General features: G+C 40.5%; 1 protein-coding gene across 5 annotated transcripts in view; it reads left to right on the top strand.

Moving 5' to 3' along the window:
- LOC147164998 (histone deacetylase 4-like) overlaps positions 1 to 21,223 on the top strand; it is a 105,054-nt gene that overhangs the window by 54,938 nt on the left and 28,893 nt on the right. For all 5 annotated transcript variants that reach the window (XM_086091160.1, XM_086091158.1, XM_086091157.1 and 2 more), the window contains 10 exons: positions 4,666 to 4,794; positions 5,723 to 5,829; positions 5,928 to 6,047; positions 8,508 to 8,730; positions 10,251 to 10,462; positions 14,700 to 14,951; positions 17,241 to 17,421; positions 18,296 to 18,429; positions 19,332 to 19,434; positions 20,309 to 20,355. In XM_086091160.1, coding sequence (XP_085947286.1) covers positions 4,666 to 4,794; positions 5,723 to 5,829; positions 5,928 to 6,047; positions 8,508 to 8,730; positions 10,251 to 10,462; positions 14,700 to 14,951; positions 17,241 to 17,421; positions 18,296 to 18,429; positions 19,332 to 19,434; positions 20,309 to 20,355 — 1,508 coding nt within the window. The remainder of the gene's footprint in view (positions 1 to 4,665; positions 4,795 to 5,722; positions 5,830 to 5,927; positions 6,048 to 8,507; positions 8,731 to 10,250; positions 10,463 to 14,699; positions 14,952 to 17,240; positions 17,422 to 18,295; positions 18,430 to 19,331; positions 19,435 to 20,308; positions 20,356 to 21,223) is intronic.

The following is a 21,223-nucleotide window of genomic DNA, read 5'->3' as shown; positions in this document are numbered from 1 at the left end:
TTTTGGGCATTTTGACAAAAAAACAAAAATGAACTCATTTGCTCCCAAAAATGCATAAACATGTTCTATTTTAAATATTGCCATGGTACATGTTTTTTTTTTTTAATGTTTTTTTATGCAAGAGCATACAGAAGGCTTTGATGCAACCTCTGACCTTAAGAGGTCGCTTAAAGCAATGGTAGTTACTACAAAAAACGGCCAGCAGGTGGCATCAGAGTATAAGAGATCAACCAGGGAAATGTAGCTACGTTCTAATGCTAATTGCTGCAAAACGCTGCAAAAGACATTCTAATCTTTCTTTTTGTAGGTTCCATGTTTTGATAGCAATAGAACACAATATTCTGTGGGCTGCTCGATTATGAAGAAAATATTAATCACGGTTATTTTGGTGGCAGCAGACCAAAGGAGATCAACCATGGACATGTTGAAAAAAAAAACTAAATTACTCACAATTCTAAATATATTTGTGAATAATAATGAAACTTAGCTATATTCTGATGCTAATTGCTGCAAAACGGAAACTTTCTTTTGGTAGGTTCCATATTTTGTGGACCTTGCAAAATCAGTCAAAATCCATTAAACCAGCCGGGAGCGAAGGGGGTTGCTTCAGTGAAAATGGCTGGGAGTGAATGAGTTAATATGCAATAGGTAATATACTGAACACGCTCCTTTATGTCGAAAATTTTAAATATTAAAATTTCAAATGGTAGAATGTTTCAGTGGCTTACAATAATATGAAATCAATTATACCTTTTAGGAATAGAACACTCAGGCCTACTATAATACTGCATTTGAATGTTGCTCATCACGGGGATAATTGCAGCCCTAAGTGTTTTTCAAGGTTGTATTTGGCGTTTAAAAAAAAAAGAAAAGAAAAGACAATCACTTGTTGCATGGCATATGACATGCACACATTTGCTACAGTAGATCATATTTTTCCACACCATTGTAGGCGTTTGTAATCGGGACGATAATAGCTTTCAAAATATGCACAATGGCCCTCTCATCTGTCTTCTTGATCTTGAAGTATTTATAATGTAAATGAGGAAAACAGCCTCTTTTTCCTTCCACCCACCACATTTGTCTACCATGATGGGCTTTGTAAAGGGCCAGTAATGGATGCCGCTCATTTCAACAATTTCAGGTCACAAGAAGGCCTACTTAGTTGACACGATCGAAAAGGAAAAATGTCAGGCAGCTCTCGGATGCGGCCTTGTTCGCGACGACGACGACAACGTGCGCCCACGGGAGGCGCGGCTATATCCGTCATTGTTCGCTGAAAAGAAAAGATCAGATCACCTGAAGGAGATTGGATTCTCTCGCTTGATTTGCGACAGTTACTCGAAAAAAATAAACGCGAGAGACAAATCTGTTGTCTCAATCAATTGCTTACATACTCCTGATGTTTCTGGGAATTGGACTGATGAGTTTCGGCAAAACTATTGATTAGTACCACATCTTGCTGCTTCTTTTCTTTGAAAAACCTGCATGACTCAACCCGCGTGGCTCGAGCCGCGCAGGCAGGACTCGCAGTTTTTCTAAACAAGGCCGCTCAATATGTTTTGTCTAATGGAGGCAATTTCCTGCCTCGTTGTTGAGGTATTAAGGGTCTAATTATGACAACAAGGTAGAATTATTGTAAGGTGTGAGTGTCCGTAAATGTTGTTTTTGTCTGAAGCTAATTCCCGTAATCATGTGTTACTGTTGTGGGCTTGCTCACATCCATTGTGTGTCGTGAAAAATGCTTTTCATGACTTTTGCTTTTGATTCTGCAGGTTCGAAAGTAAGAAACTGATCTAAATTAGGGCCCAACCGATTAATCGGTCGCCGATTATCGGCCAATTATTGCTCTTCAAACATATGCCAAAACAATCGGCCGACTTTTTTCCCCTTAAAATGTTACAATCGGAGGGAGGGAAAAAACGAACGCTGTGAAAGTACCCTGAATACACAATTTTGCTTGCACAGCATTAGCAACTAGCAAGTGTGTAGCGTATGATATTCTGGTTATTCTGTAGTCCCAAAGCGTCCTCTAAGTTGTTTTATGAGTTAACTGTAAAACTAAACGTACGACAATAAGAATAACATCCTTTGTATATTTAAATACAAAACATGCTTCGTTTTTAAAACATCGCTAGCCTAGCGCTAATGCTAAAAGCGAGGGGAGGATCCCTTTTAAATGGTAACCGGACATCAGGTATCGACTTTGGGATTGTTTTTCCTTCAAATAAAACACATGCTGTGGGAACACATACCCACAGGTAAGATAACACAAATTCTTCCCAATGTGTGAAAAACGAGTTATTTTAATATAATTAAATTGTAACTTTCTTCTGTACTCACTTTAATTGTGTACACACTGAATGCATAATAATCGTCCTATTAATCGGTAATCAGTATTTTTTTCTGCCAAAAGTTGATATTGGCGTCGGCCTCAAAAAATGCAAAAAACTACAAATGCAATTATCGTTAAACACACTCGGGCACATGTAGGAGCATGTAAATGTCATATAGAGTATTTTAGTATGCAGTTAACCTGCACTATCCAGGAGGTGGGGCGACTGTACTCAGTAATTAAATGATTCAACACAAACAAACTAGCGTCACATGAGGCTCAGTAAGAGTAGCTTTTAGCTAGCTAGCATACTAGCCTAAATAACAAGCTAGCACATCACACGTGGGCAAAAACGAATATGTGCACTCGGGTATTAAGTCATTAAACTCACATTTTGACATTTACACACAATAATAAATGTTAGGAAATACAGGCTGGCAAAGATGACCCGCTCTTAGTAGCTGTATCGGCTAGCTAGCTAGCTAGAAAGCTACCAACTTTTTTTTCTGGTGAAAGAAGAGTCTTTCTTTCTTTTGTTAGGTTTGGTGCGTATGTTGTCACAGATCACAATGTTCTGCGGGAACTGCTTTCAAAATGGCTGTCTGTGAACGAGTTAATTAGCATCTGCGTGAGGTTCAGACTCGTGCCATTGGTAATAAACCCGCGAAGAGAAGCAACAGAACGGCCAACTTGAAATAATATGGAAAATTCCATATTTTCCTCGTGTTATTTTTAGAAAAAGTATTGCTGAGATTGGGGGAAAAAAATGAAGAGGAGGGAAAGTTATGCCAAGGGCAAGGGAGAGGTGGGGAATTAGCGCAAGAGACGAATGGAGGTGAGTCAAAGCGCCAGTGTCAGCAGTAAAAGCAGTGTGGGCGCTGTGCACAGAGCGAGCGGCTTTTGCACGCGTGAACGCTGGTCTGCTTTTGCCCACTCGGCATTAACGGCCGTCAAAGTCACTGCGCCCCGAGACCAACACACTCGTGGCGGCGAGTGCCTCCCTCGACCTCACTTTAATCCTCCACTTCTTCTTCTGTCTCATTTTTTCTCTCTCCCCTACTCCATTTTGTCCTTTATTGCTAAGGATGCACAAATTGAACCTTGATCCACTCTTAAGCCCTTCCCCTCTCTCCTTAGCCTAAGTTTTTGGTTTTGGTTTTTTTTGGTTTGTCATTTTCTTTTTTTTGTTTAATGCAATGTGACCTGTGTGACCACCAAAGTCAGGAAATTGGTGCACTGCAGATTTCAGGGGCTACAGTCTGGGAAACAATTTTCTTTTTGCTGATGCACAGATAAATGTAGCATCATTGTAATCAGTGTTTTAAAATGAGAGAGAACTACTGTAGCTAAAATAAACCTTATTTGAATAAAGATTTTTTTTTTTTTTTGTCGACCGATGTGAGGAAAGTCGAGTGACTAGCCTTATGCCAATCAGATACTCGTGAAAGCCACCCATATTAACTCCCAGCCGTTTTCACTGAAGCAACCCCCTTCGCTCCTGGCTGTTTACTGGATTTTGACCGATTTTGCCAGGCCCACAGAATATTGTGTTCTGTTGCCTTAAAAACATGGAACCTACCAAAAGAAAGATAAGAGTCTCTTTTTTTTTTATATCTGTTTTGGTTTTGCAGCAATTAGCACTAGAATATAGCTAGTTGATCTCTTATAGTCTGCTGCCACCTGCTGGCCGTTTTTGTAATAACTACCATTGCTTCACGCATTATTTTCAGTTCAGAGGCTGCATCAAATCCTTATGTATGCTCTAGCATAAAAAATAAAAAAAAACATAAACGTATAAATACGTCTATGGGAGCATGGCAATACGTAAAATAGAACATATTTATACGTTTTTGGGAGCAATTTGTACATGCTTACAATTGAAGAGTGGCATGCCGAGCTGTCTCGGATGAGTCAATATAAAACTCTTTTTTTGGAACGTCGAAGGATCCATGAGGTACAAAAACTGTGGGAAGAGCTTTGAGGTCAAACGTTTTTTTTGAGCGGTCCGAGTCAAGCAATTAAGCAAAAGGAAGCTGCCAGAGAAGAGAAGAAAGCTCCTTCTGTTTGCGCTTTTCTGACAGAGTTGGAAAAAAAAGGCAAGGCTGGCCAGCATCCACCATTACAGCTGTACAGTCGGCCGATGCAGAGGCTTTCCCCTCCAGCAAGCGTAGCGAGTCACACGCTTTCACCTCGACATAAAAGACATCGTGTCATCGTGACATTCGTGACGCACGTCTCAATGGGGCTCCATTCAAAATCATTCCCTTCGGCCCCAAACGTGATCGGCGTTGAGCGGCTCGAGTTCATTCCGTCCCTTGTGTTCCTTGCAGCCTCTGAACCCAACCTGAAGCTGCGCTCCCGACTAAAGCAGAAGGTGACGGAACGCCGCAGCAGTCCTCTCCTCCGCAGGAAAGACGGCCCCGTCCCTGCGGTCAAGAAACGCTCCCTGGATATTGCCGGTGAGTGCGTTTCCAACGTTTGACTCGACGGACACAATTGCGATGTTTTTGCTCTGGAGTTCATGAACCCCAAAAACGGGGTCGGGTCTCGCGAACGCAGATGTCTGATTCCTAGCTGCTAACGCGAGCGCAGATCAGATCAACCCCATAATTGACATTTTTGAAATACTGTACACAGAAAGTAATTGATGCATCATTTGGATTCAAAACATCTGCGTCTAACTATGGAAAAAAATTTCTTTGTAGTTTAAAAGGGCTTACCTTAAATTGAATCCCACGTCTCGTTGTGGCCAAAGGTAAAATCGTGGTCAGTTATTTCACCTTTTGGTGCCGTAAATGGGAAATCTGTGATGTGGCAGAAGCTGCATGCTAAACTAGCAATATTAAATTTCACACATTAGTTGCCGTTTTCTTCTTCTTCCATTTCTTCTTTGGTGCAATACTACCACCTGCTTTAGCATGCGGCATACGCATGCTTTCCCCCCCCCCCCCCAAAAGAATCGTGTTATAATCCGAAAATAAACAGAAATCTTATATACGCATTTAATTAAAATGGGGCACTTGGACCAACTGTGTAAATGCAGATTGAATCAGTCAATATTAGCCGATTCGATTTTTTTATTGTTTTATTTTTTTATTTTACACATTAACACATAGAGATAGTGACATTTAAGCATCAACCCCACACCCCAAAATGTATTTTTTTTTTTTTTTAACAATCACATGTTCTTCCTTCAATTCATATCTTTATTGTTGTAAGCATTAAGTGGCCCAAAAAAGTAATGATTTATTTCTTGAATTAATCAGCCAATGAAGGGCTTATCTGAAATGTCTCCTGCCAAACCTTGGACTTGACACCAGCCTCAAACTATCCATATCGGCCGGGCCCCAGTAAAACAAATCCAAAATATCTTTGTCTTTCTTCCAGACTCTGCATGCAGCAGTGCTCCCGGCTCGGGTCCCAGCTCCCCCAACAACAGCTCCAGTAATATCCACCACGAGAACGGGCTTTCCATCTCCAGCAGCCCGGGAGAGGTGACACCACGATCACTTCTCATCTACATGTGTGAACGCACGTAGAGCGTACGAAAAACATGTTGAACCCGCTGCCGTGCGCGTGTGTCCTCATTCAGACGTCCCTGCTTCAGCGTCTGGTTTCGAGGGACGGTTCCGTCAGCCATCTCTCACTTTACACCTCCCCTTCTCTGCCCAACATTACCCTGGGGCTGCCAGCGACGTGCCCTGGAAGCGCCGTAAGTACACGTGCACGTGTTATGCAGTGTGTAAAAAACACAGGCGGAGAATAATCGGCAAAGCGTCAACACCGTGCATCGAAAGCGACGCTCGCACTGCAGGTCTTAATGCTCAGTTCCGATATTTTTGCGTTCACATTACCTATTAACTCATTCACTGCAATAAATTCATTTGAACTATTTCTATTAGTTTAACGTTTTTTTTCTACTTTTGTTAACAAGAGTAAGAGAACCTAGAATTTTTTTGGGGGGTACATTTCCAACAGATATAAAATTTGTGATTAATCGTGAGTTAACGAGTGAAGTCATGCGATTAATTAAAACATTTTTTTAATTAATCACCTGACGCCCCTAATTTTTTAAATCTTTTATTCTTTAAAAAAAAGGATTCAAAAAAAGAAAAGATCAAAAATTAGGGGCGTCAGGCAATTAATATTGGTAATCGTAATTAATCGCATGACTTCACTAGTTAACTCACGATTAATCACAAATGTTATATCTGTTTGAAATGTACAATCATTTTTTTCTAGGTTTTCATACTCTTGTTAACAAAAGTACAAAAAAATGTAAACTAATAGAAATAGTTCAAATGATTTTTTGACGTCTATAGCCGTCAGTGGCAGTGAATGAGTTAATTGCGACCCTGGTCTGTCTGCTGTGTGAACGTTATGCGCCCCCAAAGTGCGCCCCCAAAGATACAACGTCACTCACAGCGCTGTGTGCGCGCCAGTAAATGCGTACGGTCCAGCGTCCCAGTTGTCTGTTTCAATTTTCTGTAAACTTCATTTGAAAATAAATAAATGCATAATTTAGAGCTGTCAAAAGATTGCATTTTTTTAATCCGATTAATCACATCTTAGAACTTTGATTAATCGCTTAATTAAAAAGGCTTTTTTAATCAATATTTTTTGCCCGCCAAATTTTGCGACATTTAATGTTATGAGGACGTCTTCAACATTTTTTGATCCACTGCACACGCTCATCCTCCTCTTTTTCTAATCAGTTCATTACTTGCCAAATTTAAAATGAAAAAATGAAATGACCCCAATAGTTTGCCATGAACAACTATTCTGAATGTCATGCGCAAACATTTATTACATGCTTTCTTTTAGTGCATGTAGTTATGTTTATTGCTCAAACACAACCTGTGCTACCTTGAACGGAACCATCCGCTGTCAGCTTAAAAGATCATCTGCGGTCAAATTAATAGTGTGATTAACCTGCATTAGTACATGTTTAATAAAAAATTTTTTTTTGTGATTTATTAGTTGACACTTTAACTTAGACAGCACTAAAATAAATAAATAAAACTACCACCAAGTATGGTCCAGCGTCTCAGGGCCACAGACTTTTATAAGTCCGATGTTGGGGCTCATGTTTTTACCATCTCATATCTACGGGCGGGAGAAGGTAGAAATAATATATATTTTTTATTTTTATTTTTATTTTTTAAAAAAAATTTTTTGAATGTGGGTGAGTATCTGAGTGTGTGTGTATTCATTAGTTCACCAAAAACCTATTAAAAAAATCCCATACCGTTCACCTAAACCGAACAACGCCGTCAGGAGACCCGAGGAAGGACCAAAGAAAAGAAAGGAAAGTCAAAGAAATTCCCCTCCAAAAAAAGAAAAGGAGAGCAATGATGATGACATGTCAAATCAGTAAAATTACTGAATGAACAAAAAGAATAAAAGAAAAGTAAAAAAAAAAAAAAACTAATATTTTGTGAAAATGAGGCGAGCCTGTTCGAGCTCCTCATCTCGCGGCGACCTCTCCTTTTGTTTCTCCCCTAACGATTGACGTCACATCATTGCCGACTGCCGAGCATGAAAAAAACAACTCATTTCTTACATAGCGTTGCATTTTGGCCTCATCTGAAAGTGCTTTTCTATTGGCTGCTGCTAGATGACCTCACTTGTGTGTTTATTCCGGTTGATATCAAAATAAATATACTTAAATCATCCCCAAAGGCAAATGCATTAAATTACCAAAGACTACAACGAAGGACATTTTCGCTCTAATTGTAGTAGTTTCAGTTAGTTTTCATTTTTTTAAAGGCATTTTTGTTTTTATTTTATTTAGTTGACGGAATTGCTTTATGAATTTTAATTGTATTTTTTCCGTTTGTTTTTGTGAACTAAAATAACCTTGGGGGGCAGCCTAATGTGCACCTGTGCACTCATCATGCCACCTAATCCACATTTTTATATAAATTAGTTGGATTATGTTGGCAACAGTGACGCGTGCACTAAAACGGATTTAGAAAGATTTCTGAACAATATTGAAAGAAACGGCTCTTTTTGAGTACATTGAAAAAGCCTGACATTCATTTGATAGTTTCGCGTGATGCATTGCGCTGCTTCTCCCCCCCTGCTTTTATTTCCTCCTTTTCCTCCCTTCGGTATGTCTCATTCGACTTCCTTTTGCGTCTCAACAATGTCTGGCTTTTTTTTTTTCTAGGCAATATCAGGGCATCAAGACGCGGAGAGCCGCCTGGCGTTGCCCGCCGCCTTGCAGAAGGGCATTCCTTTGACTCCCCCTTTCCTGCCCGCTGCCCACTTGCCTGCCTACTTGGCTTCTTCGGGCCTGCTGGACCGAGAGGGGGGGGCGGCGAGCGGTGCAGCTGGCCATGCCCCCCTTCTGCAACACATGGTGCTGTTGGAGCAGAGCCACAGTCCAATGGGTCAGTCTTCGCCGGAGTACAATCGGAGCCGCTGCCGTAAATGAAATTAGCTTCCAGATTGCAAGTCTTTCGCTTTTAATTAAAGTCCGCCAGCAATGAAAAATCGGACCCCGCGGCCACGTTTTCACAGTAAATCCTCCAAACGATTAACATATTTTGACACCATGATTTATTTTCCCATCTTACATGGCGGAGGCATAAAAATGGGCATTTTAGCATAGATTATTCCACTTTTTGTGTGTGTCTGCTTCAGTCATTAATTTGGAAGAAAAAAAGTTGGAAACAATTTTCTTTGGAGTGCTAATTAGTGAATTGAAATGAAATGCCTTTTTTTTTTTAGAAGAATAATTTACCGTAATTTCAAAGCCTTTATAGTATTTACTCATTCAATCCCAGGTACATATTTATTTATTTATTTTTGGGGAAAGAACAAACATGCTCGTGTAAAGGAGGATCTAAAATTGGCTGTCACTGAATGAGTTTTAATTCGGTTGAATTTCTCACTCGAGAGACAACAAAAACAAGGACGCTAATTGCATAAATCAATAAATATTATTTGTAGTTATCTCAACCTGTTTTAATTAACTGTATAAAGTGTAATGTAGTCACCAAAATGGTCACGCTTTCAGTCAGTGTCACGATTTTGCTGAAAGAAAAATGTTACACTGAATAAGTCAAATGTCACGCATCGATGATTGCAGTGGACATGACATATTTGCGCGTCTAAACCAATAAAAATGCATAATTCGGATGATGTCAACACTTCTGGTTCATGATTGGTTCTTAACTAACCAATCACAATCGCAAGTTAATTTGCATGAAGTTTGTGTTAAAAATGTTACATTTGTTTTTATTTTTACTTTTAGTCATTTATTAATTTTGGCAGTTTTGGTCCATACTGCCAGGTCGAAATGTTATTCAAATGAGGGGGCGGTCCTAAGCGTGTCTTGGGTTGGACTCCGCCGTTGCAAACTGTCGACTCAAGTCGCAAGTTGTGGTGACAGTGGACAAGGTGAAGTCGTCCATTGCTGGAGTTCTCCAATGGAAGCTGGCGAGATTTCCTTGTTCGCCGACCGGCTCACTCGACCATTGAAAGGCAGTTTGCAACGGCAAAGTCCAACCTAAGACACACTTAGGACCGCCCCCTCATTTGAATAACATTTCGTCCTGGCGGTATGGACCAAAACTGCCAAAATTAAAAATTGGATTTAATTTTCGAATTATATTTTTTTAGATCCGTTTTTATTTTTACTTTCAGTCATTTATTGAGACATTTATTTATTTTGGTCCGCCATTAAAGGCATTCGCAAATAGGTGACTAATTCAGGTGCTGATTTCAAATAGGATAAAACATCATAAAGTACAAATATTCCACTGGCACTAAAATAGCACAGCAAAAGTTTTCCAAAACAACGATTGTATGCAACTCTAAGCAAAAACGCCGAACAAACCGCCGTCCTTCTTCTGCAAGTCGTCCTGCCTGCCTTCCGACCGCACTTGCGCTTTTGTGTGTTCCGCAGTCGGCTTAAGCGGCCTCCCGCTCCCGTCGCCTTCAATGTCCAAGCTGGCGCGGGGCCATCACCCTCTGGGTCGAACCCAGTCGGCCCCCCTGCCGCAGCAGCAGTGCGGTCAGGCCCAGGCCCTGCAGCAGCTGGTGGTCCAGCAGCAACACCAGCAGTTCCTGGAGAAGCACAAGCAACAGTTCCAGCATCAGCAGCACATCATCAACAAGGTACCGAACGTCGCCTCAATCCGTGACAAATATGAGGGACGATATTGAGCCTCTTGGTGATTTATATTCTATATATGTTTTAAATGTAATCTACAAATGACTTCTTATCCCATTACGCATTTGACTTTTTTCACATAATCTCTACAAATTACTTACAGTTAATTACAATTAATTTAATTATTCATTGTATAATTAAAAGTGAGCAAGGATTATCTTTTCATCGTTCAACAAGACATTTTACATATTTCGCTTTTTTTTTTTTATCGCATCAATAATTTGCATAATGCAAATGAATTTGTGCATTAATCGAATTGTAAATTGTCAAATTAAAAAGTGAGCACGAATTATTACATCATACAAATAAGCTATTTTATATATTTTACAAAATTTTTTTTAAATCACATCCACAATTTTTTGGGTTTATAAATTGTTTTCATTCATTTTTTTAATGTAATCTTTCATTCATTCATTCTTCCATTAGTCCATTAAATTATGAACTGTCAAATTAAATACTGAGCATTAATTATTTTATCATTCAAATAATATTATTATTTTTTTAATTATATTTTTATTATTATTTTACTATTACTATTTTTTCATTGACTTAGTGTATTTGTCCATTGAATGAATCATAAATTGTCAAATTAAAAACTGATATAAAATTATTTTATCATTCAAATAAACTATTTAATGTATTTTACTCTTTTTTTTATGCTTATCTATTTATTTAAAATTCAAATGTGGCCCATGAACATCAAAGTTTGCCTATTCTGCCATTTGATGTATTTATAGGCTTTATTTTCATTGTATTTTCATTTGACTTGTCCACAAGATAATTACGCAATTATGAACCAAGGCACATGTTTTATTTCACTGTTTCCCAAGCATCCTCCATGCGACTGATGCCCAAATGCCGAATGTTTCCACATCAGAATGTACAGCGGGCAATCAGAAAAGTCTCCCGAGCATTTCTTCCGTGTGTGCGCTTGTGCGTGTGTGTGTGTGTGTGTGTTCTCTTGGTCGCCACGGCAACTGTTCTCCCGGCGATGCTGCCTCCGTGTATGGCTTCCAGGAAATGTGACTCACCCTTAATGATGGTGGGCGCGTGTGGTGCGCTGGTGTGCGTATGTACAGTTCGGTATATGCGAGGTGTAAATGAGAGTTGGGCGAGGGACAAGGTTGTTTTGTAGGAAGCCGTGTGTGTGTGTGCGTGTGCGTGCGTGTGTGTGCGCACGTGTGTGTGTGTATGAGGGGGCGACACTGAATTACCTGAAGGCTTCATTGACTTCAGTTGTTTAACACCTCTTAACCCCTCGGCTTCTCAAGTGTCTCCACAAAAAGATGCTGGATCGGTTTCATGAATCATTCATTTGCACTTTTGGACTTTTTTTGCTCTCTTGACAACCTTAACTAGTGCTTAACTCATTCACTGCCGCTGATGACGAGGGCTGCTCAATTATGAAGAAAATATGAATCACCATTATACCGGTAACTAGACCGAAGTGCAATTTCTGCAGAAATTGCGTGGGGAATGCTGGACGCTAAATGCTAATAGCTGAATGCTTATGAAGTAAATTAAAAGATAAGCTATGTTGAAATTTATATGTAAAAGTGTTATCTGAAAGTACCCTCCATTCATTGACATGGAAAAGTGGAACTATGATCGTCAGTTGGTATACATTTATATCCCATAGCATAATTGCCATGGATATATTTGCGGAGGTGGGATTCAAACCCGCGACCTCCTGGTTACTGGTTAAGACAATTTACCAAATGCGCCAATAAGCAGTATTAGACAACTGGTAATGATGCTCAGTTGTATTTATGGAAGTGGGCGTGGAAAACGGGACTGGGTTCAATGTCAGTCCCATTGAAAATAAGTGGGGAAAAAGTTGGTATTTAAATAACGGTTAAAATGTGCCAATACTGTAAGTGCTGTGGAATCAGACGATAAATACCCCGGAAGGCGTGAATTTTTGAAGCAAGTTGAAATTTGAACGCTGTAAATCGGATGTATTATGTTATTGCACGGCAAAAAAGTATGGAGAATAAAATATTGCTTCCAGCATTCCCACAATAATTGAAATCATGATTAGGACAATTATTAATTTTTTAGTACAAAACAAGAAAATGTTTAAACGTTAAAAAAAATTAAATTAAATGTATGCAAGTTCCTTTTGGATGAAAAAAACCAAATGTGTTATTTCAAAATCAAATAAAAAGGTGCAAATACTATAAATTTAAACAATTCAAACAACTCATGATTAGTATTAATAATTGTTTTTAGGATTATGCTGATTTTGTAATTGTGGCGTCATTGAGATTGCAATTGAATTTCGATGAATTGCACAGCCCGACTGACGGCTCTATTTGTCAGATACGGTTTTCAATGGGGACGGCTGGAGGAGGGTCTCACCCGGCCTGTCTTTCAACTTCCGGTTTGTTAACCACTGTCGTGACTAACGGATCCCTGTAGATGGCGTTAGTGCGTCGCTTTGGATTATTGTGAGTCGAAGGTATAAAATCTCGCCTTATCACGTCGATTATGAGGGAGAGAAAGTGGCTTTTTTTTTGTGGAAAGGGTTTTCCACAAACTGGTAACGGGACTCCTTCCCTTTCAACTGGTCCTTTATCCATTTCCACAGTCTTTTCTCTATTGGGGTGAAACTTCGCTCCCCTCGCTTCAGCCGGCGTGCGCAGCGTCCGGGTTTTTTGACAAAAGGCCGCTCTTTCCTGCGGTGTAAAAGGCGGCAGAGCGAGGAAAGAGAAAAGACGGCAGGCTGCGAGAGTCAGTGTTGCGGGAGTGAATGGCTGTTTTGAGTTTGTTTGGAAAAGAGGGACAGGGATGAGGCAAGAGGCTGCGCTCTGACGTCAATGAACTGTTCCCTGGGCAATATGCCAGCCAAGTGTGTGCGTGCGCGTGTGTGCGTGCGCGCGTGGTGCATGCACAAACACTGATCCACTGCATTTATGACTTACACAAGGTACTCGATGATAGACTAATACCTCGATCACACAAAGATTCTTAAAAAAAAAAAAAAAAAAACCTTCTCTACTTCCTCGTGTGTTTTTTGTAGCCCTGCTATCATTCGCTCTGTGTTTTTCCTTTGACGCAGGCCCGGACATGTTAGCCGTTCTTAATTTGGAATAGAACACCGGGATTCGCTCATGAGTCTTGAAACAAAACAAGAGTTCTTTCCGAGAACGGATCCGCTTTGCTTGGTAGTGAATGTTTGTCGTTGGAGTGATCAGGCAACTTTTGGGTGATTAAAAACAGGATCCGCTTTTGTCGTCATTATTTGCGCCTTGCACCAAGAATTGAATGTAACCTCACTTGACTTTTTTTCCATGCGTTTATTTTTAATTTTTATAAGAAACATTGAACTCTAGAATATTGTGCTATTGTGCAAAAACATACGGTAATTACATTAATCAAGAAAATTAAGAATTAAGCAGTTCTTGCCACATTTTCTGCTTACAATACAATGGACATTGTGGCCACCTGGGGGCAGTATAATGCACACATATCATACACGAAGAAGAATTTCTTAACTGACTCAGTAAGCCGCAGTAATAGATACAGACTTTTTTTTTAGGCAAATGCGCGATATTTGGCAAAGTAAAATTTTGCTAACTGGTTAATTGGCCGATTAATTAAAACATGGACAATGAAGAAAATAACTTGTTTTGGTCCCTTACAGCTTACGACAAGAAAGGTATCATTTGCCTGTTTTACATATCTTTGTCATTTAGTGTTTGTTTAACTTTACAACAGAAGGGGTGGGGGTGGCGGGTGCGGGGTATGGGGGGGCAAAAGTTCAGCCTTTTTTTTGGGGGTGTTAATGTGTTTTAACAAAAAAATACCAACATTTTATTAATTTTAATTGGTTTTATTAATGATTAATTGGTGTGGCCCTAATACTAGCCTTTTTTTATTATATATTTTTTATTTTACAAAGGATAAAGCATGCCTGTGAGTATTGTCATTGTTTAACTATTTACTATGCTAGTTTTGTTAGCATGGTGTTAGCTTTAAAATATACAGGCTTTATTGAGGTCAAGCTTGATGCGTGTTTTTAAAAACATAATCCGCTATATGTCATAACGATGGCTCGTATCTTGAAAAACGTGCAAAAAAAAAAAAAAAACGTTGCTTCCCTCGTATTTCAACCTGAAATTTACACGACGAAACAAGAAATCATTTAGTCCCATTTTCCACATTGCGTTTTCTGCTCAGATGATGTCCAAGCCGGGCGACCAGAGCTCAGCCGCCAGCTCAGCCGCCAGCTCGGCCGCGTCCGTGTCGTCGAGGCAGCACCAGAGTCACCCGGAGGAGACGGAAGAGGAGCTGAGGGAGCACCAGGGTCTGTCGAGCTGCTTGTCGTCAACGTCGCCGTCCTTCTCCTCCTCCCTGGCCATCAAGCAGGAGCCGCTCGACCCTCAAGAGCAGGAGGAGAGGCAGGCTGAGCAGGAGCTCCTCTTCCGACAGGTGAGGACACCACAAGCGAGATGCGCTTCAAGCTGCGCAAATCCCGCAAGTCTCGCAATCTCTCGCGCTTATTATTATGCAACACTGAGGGGGTGTTTTTTTTCTCACTGCTTTAATGTTAGGGTGTTTTTTGTTTTTGTTTTAAGGAAGTCAGTGGGAGCAAGCAGAAAGGCATGGCAGATGGACAAAAAAAAAAACACATTCACACTCTTTAACTATACTGACAGTTTTATTTGCACTGGGAAATTATGCAAGGCAGTAGCACGGTGCCACAGTGGTTAGCATTTCTGCCTCGCAGTCAAAAAGTTCTGTATTTAAACCTTCCTGGGTGCAGTTTATGCATTTTCCCCAAGTAATACTAATTCAAATTTTTTATTTATTTAATTCATTCATTTATTATTTATATAATTTATTTGTTAGTGTATTTAATATTTATTCATATTTTTATTTTATTTATATATTTTATTTTTCAAAAATGCTTCCTTTTAATACAGTTTTGTTAGTTTTATATTATTTTATTTTTTTAAATAAGTATTTGTTAGGTGCAAGTTACAAAAAAAATAAGGCAATTATAAATAAATATTGTGTAATAAAGTAAATTGTTTGACCTTCCGTCTTTTGTATGGACGAACAGCAATACCAAAATAAGTACATTTAAAATGAACTCCGAAAGCTCACATTTGATATATTAATTGACAAAGACGAAAACAAAGAATGTTTTTGCTATAATTAATGTTAGTTTTGCATTTTAGAAATGTAAGATGTAGCTTCAGTTTGTAAAAGCATTTTCATTTTCATTTGATTTCATTATGAAAAATATTTTTGGGTTAGTTAGTGAGAGAGCACAAGTGAATAACATTTCTTGACGCTTACGCAATATTGTTTGGGGGGGGAAAAAAAAGCGTGATGGAAGAATTGTTGACAATTGATGATCATGATTAGCTTTTACATACTTGCCTTGTTTTTCATCTCAGCAAATTGTGCTCATGATATTTTTGCTGATCTCATATTCAAAAAAATGCAAGCCAAAGAGATGACACGAACGGACCCTGTTTGTTTCTGGAGTCAAGCAAGCGGCGATAACATCTTCCGGCCCGCAGACGCACACACACACACACACACACACACACACACACACACACACACACACACACACACACACACACACACACGTGCTCCCGTAACGCAGTCGGGACGCCGCATCCTCTTCCTGTCTCGCCCATCCCTGCCGTGCTCAGCTAAATTCAATCAGACGCTCCTCGGGCTGTCGCCATGGCGCCCGTAGTGTAAGCGGACACGCCTCTCGGGATGGCAACGCGCGGGGAGTGCTTGATGACTTGACTTGTCGAGTGGAAAACAAACGCATTCCCATCACGCGCCAACATTTGGCTTAAGTTTCCATCAGACGGTGTGTCAACTTAAAACCATTACGAATGGCCAATGAGGGCTCATGCGCTTAATTGAAGACTTGTCTCGTTTGTTTAAAATCATTCTCTGTGCTCAAATCAGTTTTCTGTGCATTTGAAATTCACAGTTTGTCTTTCCACCAACTTTTACAAACTTTCCTTTCAACTCATGCGTGCTTCCCATTTGGCAGCTGCCATCTGGGATCACAGATTCGATTTTGTGCCTAGGGCGCCATCTTATGGCAATAGAGAGAACATGCAGTCCTCACTTCCAGGCTGAATGTCCCTAAAGCAGGCGCTACATTTCTGCTTGCGAGTAATTGAAAAGCTGTGAGTAAATAATGCTTAATTAACCCTATTTTTTTTTTTTAAAGAATTGACGATATTGGTCAATTGTCTTTCTACGTCCTCGAAGCCCTTTAAACACTGTCGCCGTATTCGCCTCCTGATAACACAGCATCAGGAGCAGTTCAATGTCTTGCTCAAGGACACACGGGCTGGAGATCGAACACACGACCTTAGGGTTGGGAGACGACCAGTCCGCCACCTGCCCCCATATTGCGCAATACTTAGAATTTCATATGGTTTCAAACTCCTCTTATGACAAAATAAATGGTTCGCAGATTATGTGATCACAATGCTTCTTTGACGGCAATTACTACTTTCCTATTAACCGAGGATCTGGCACAGTAAGATTTTTTTTTTCCCCCCCCAGTGTGAAATTGTGAATTGCAAACTACTAACAATGTCCCAACTTTTTAAAACGCAAGAACGCCAAATAAACAAGCGGCAAGCGACACTGATCATCGCAACGATCGACGTGTGTGTGTACTCGTCTGAGGAGAGTGTGTTTGTGTGTGTGTGTGTTTGTGCGCGAAAGCAGCAGGCCGTGCTGTTGGAGCAGCAGCGCATCCAGCAGTTGAGGAGCTACCGGGCGTCCATGGAGGCGGCCGGCTTGTCCGTCAGCCTGGCGGCCCACCGGCCCCTCTCCAGGGCGCAGTCCTCGCCGGCCTCGTCCTCCTTCCCGTTGATGGAGCCGGCGGTCAAGCCACGTTTCACCACAGGTCTGCTGGGAACAAGGGAGGGAGGGAGGCTTTTGTTTCTGCAAGATTATTTATTTATTTATTATTTTGTGCAATTTATTTTTTATTTTTTTAGAGAGCCCCATGTAATACATTTTTAAAAATATGTTCACTACTTCGGGAATTTCACCCAGATTGCGGGTGTTTTTTAATACTTAGTCTAGTCAGTTATTTTATTTTAGTGAAGGTTTAGGCTTATAATAAGGGTTTAAAAGTCAAGTTTTTAAACAAGGTTTATAGTTTCAAAAAAGTGTTAGGCTTTGAATTTAGGATTGTTTTAAAAATGTTTTTAGGTTATTAGATTATAGTTTGAAGCCACATTTATGGTTTAAATGACAGTTTATGGCTTCAAACAAGGATTTTTGCCCGGATAAGCGGTAGTAAATGGATGGATGGACGGAAAAAGGATTTTGGTATTATAATAGGGTTTGAAGCCAAAGTTGGTCAAATAACCAAGTCAGGGTTCTAAATTCAGGTTTCAAATCTGGCTGGTTAAGGTTTTGAATATGGATTCCAAGAGAGTTTTAGGGTTTCTTAATCAGATGTAAAACCAGCTTTTGATTTCCAAGCCTGGAACACCAGGAGTTGTTTTGTTTGGATTTTAAATTGGATCGAAAACAGTTTCATTAAAAACAGTATTTTTTTGTAGTCAGAAATTATGTTAATTTAATTTCATGTAAACCTTTTCAATTTTTCATGTCATCCTTTTTCTATGTTTATTCATTTAAAAGGCTTGAATGATCCTAAACTGGGAGGGATAATACATGAAATGTCGCTTGAAATTGTTAACGTTATGTGTCTTTTTTTTCTTTTTTCTTTTTTCTAATTTGACGTCACGGCGGTGTGGATGGTTCAGGTCTGGTGTACGACTCGTTGATGCAGAAGCACCAGTGCATGTGCGGCAACACGAACAGCCACCCAGAACACGCCGGTCGCATCCAGAGCATCTGGTCCCGTCTCCAGGAGACGGGCCTCAGGGGACACTGCGAGGTGAGTTTGCACTTCGGCCCAATGACAGACAACAACGCACGTTCACATTCCGACAACTTTTATTTCTCCCCGTGGAACATTTAAGGCTTTGAATGCACCTCATTCAACACACGTAGTGAAGTTGTAAAATAGTGTCACATGAAGTAGAATGTGCATGCGTGTCTTTCTTAATTATAACACGTGAATTCTTATTACCAAAGTATTAGATAAGGATCCTCATCCGTTACATTTTGATTACATGCTGAATCAACTCCAGAGTGCAATTGTGGCTTTCACCAGTAGGGGGGAGTGTTTGACCAGTTATTGCATGTGCATGCGCGTCTTTCTTAATTATAACACTTGAATTCTTATTACCTAAGTATTAGATAAGGATCCTCATCCGTTACATTTTGATTACATGCTGAATCAACTCCAGAGTGCAATTGTGGCTTTCACCAGTAGGGGGGAGTGTTTGACCAGTTATTGCATGTGCATGCGCGTCTTTCTTAATTATAACACGTGAATTCTTATTACCTAAGTATTAGATAAGGATCCTCATCCGTTACATTTTGACTACATGCTGAATCAACTCCAGAGTGCAATTGTGGCTTTCACCAGTAGGGGGGAGTGTTTGACCAGTTATTGCTTCAAATTGCCTTCAGCTCACATTTCTGGAGTCTCCAAACACACGGTAGACTTGGTAATACTTTCTTCCAGTTCAGATGACATACACAGACATTGTCTTGCCTAACCGCCCAACTTACATACACCACTTGCGCCCGTGTTCTCCTCAACATTCAGGAGGAGCAAATACACTTGTGCGGCGGCATACATCATTTTCTTGGGAATGGTTTTGATACATTGGAGACGCAAGCCAATGACTGAGATGTCTTCTTCTTTCTTCCTGTCTTTCTTGCGTCCAGTGCATCCGGGGAAGGAAAGCCACACTGGAGGAACTCCAGACAGTCCACTCGGAAGCCCACGTTCTGCTGTACGGAACCAACCCGCTGCGGCAGAAGCTGGACTGTAAGTAGCACAAAGCGGAAACAGAAAAGAGGATTTAACTTGATCCTATTCATTTTAAAATCCAACTGTGTCATGATAAAAAGGCTCAAATCCAAACGTCAGTCGTCCTGCTGCGTTTCGTGTGTTGGGATGAGAGAGGGCCTCAAAAGTAGTGACGGGAAAATGAAGCTTCGTGAAGCACTTGTGATATTTTTTGACTCCTCTAGATGGCACTCGTGGTTCGAAGATTGCACTTGCCTTCATCTTTAAACCCCATCGAGAGGAGTGAAAAAATATCGCAAGTGCTTGATGAAACTTTCATTTTCCCGTCACTATCTGATAGCAATCAAAAGCAGAAGAGAGAAACCAAAAAGTACAAGAGTGAGGAAAAGTTTCTGAGGAGGCCTCATGTTTTTCCACATAGTCATTCCCAGGAAATAAAACCATTTGAGTTCAAAAGGTGTTTCATGGGATTGAAACACCTTTTGAATTAACATATTTACATATACATACATACATACATATACATATTTAACATAAAAACATATTTTTTTCTGTATCAACTAATAAATTTTTTTTATGTGAACACATTATATATTAAATGAGGAATCTTGTGTGTTCCCGTCAAATTAAAACAGTTCCTTGGTCTCTAATAAGTCTCTCACATTCCTACATTTAAAGCCCACTTGTCACTCTTTGGTGGGAATTGCTCAGTTTTGTGTGGGTGGTTTTGTTTTTTTCTAAATTAGTCGGGCTTTTGTTAACAAGACAATGGAATTTTCAAAAAAGGAACTAACAACAAATCTAGTGGCTTCTGGAGACTCTGCAGCTCTGCTTACCTGTTGACTTTGAATTTCTAATGCCCCCCCCCCCCCCCTCTGCTCTTTGCTCACAGGTTCCATCAGTCCCATGTTTGTGAGATTACCATGCGGAGGTGTTGGGGTAAGTCATTACTCCTGCTACATATCGAGCCGTTTACAAAACGGCATAATTACGGATGTCTGGACTTGCATGTGAATGACCAAAATTGTGTTGTTACAACATCAAATCAACCAGTCAAATACCCAAAATGTTTTTTGGGTGTGCTTTTTTTTCCCTTTTTTTCTATAAACAAAAGTACTTAAGTTGCAGCACCCACTCATTCTGCGTCCCCTGCCTCGATAATAATTCCATTACAACACACACACACACACACACGCGCGCATGCACAATCTCTTACCACACTCGCACACACACAAAAACACACAAACACCGCCCCGCAAGCACCGGAGGCAACAAAAGCTGTTGCTCGCCTTTCCGCTGCGTTTGTAATCGTAACCAGATGTGTTGTGCATGTGAGGTGTGTGCGTGTGCTGTTTGCATAACAGTGTGTTGGGATATTAGTTGAACAATGATTTGGTTTATTGCCAAGTTTAAAGTAGCTGTGATGGCTACCTGCGTGGTGTGTGCGTGTGCGTGTGTTCATGTGTGTGTGTGTGTGCGCGCTCCCAAACACTTCCATTAAGCAAGTCTTTCTTCATCTCCAACCTCCTCCTTTCTCTATTTCTCTCCCCTTTCCTGACCTCTCCCCCCCTCCCTCCCCCTCCCTCCCTCCCTCCCTCCCTCCCTCCCTCCCATGGGCCTTTACGGCTCACTGCGGTGGGAACAATAAGAGCCAGAGCTCAGTTCTGCTCTTTATAACGGCAAATGGGGCTAAATTGTTGTCTTCCTGTCATACACATGCATACAAAATGCGCCCGCTGGCTTGGGGAGGGAAGGGGGGGTGAGGGAGGTGGGGGCTGAAATTAGGCTGTCAGCCTGCAGAGAAACT

The sequence above is a fragment of the Leptonotus elevatus genome, chromosome 12 (genome assembly GCF_054856555.1).
Source record: "Leptonotus elevatus isolate MCC_2025b chromosome 12, RoL_Lele_1.0, whole genome shotgun sequence".
Lineage (NCBI taxonomy): Eukaryota > Metazoa > Chordata > Actinopteri > Syngnathiformes > Syngnathidae > Leptonotus > Leptonotus elevatus.
This window is presented reverse-complemented; position numbering and strand designations above follow the sequence as displayed.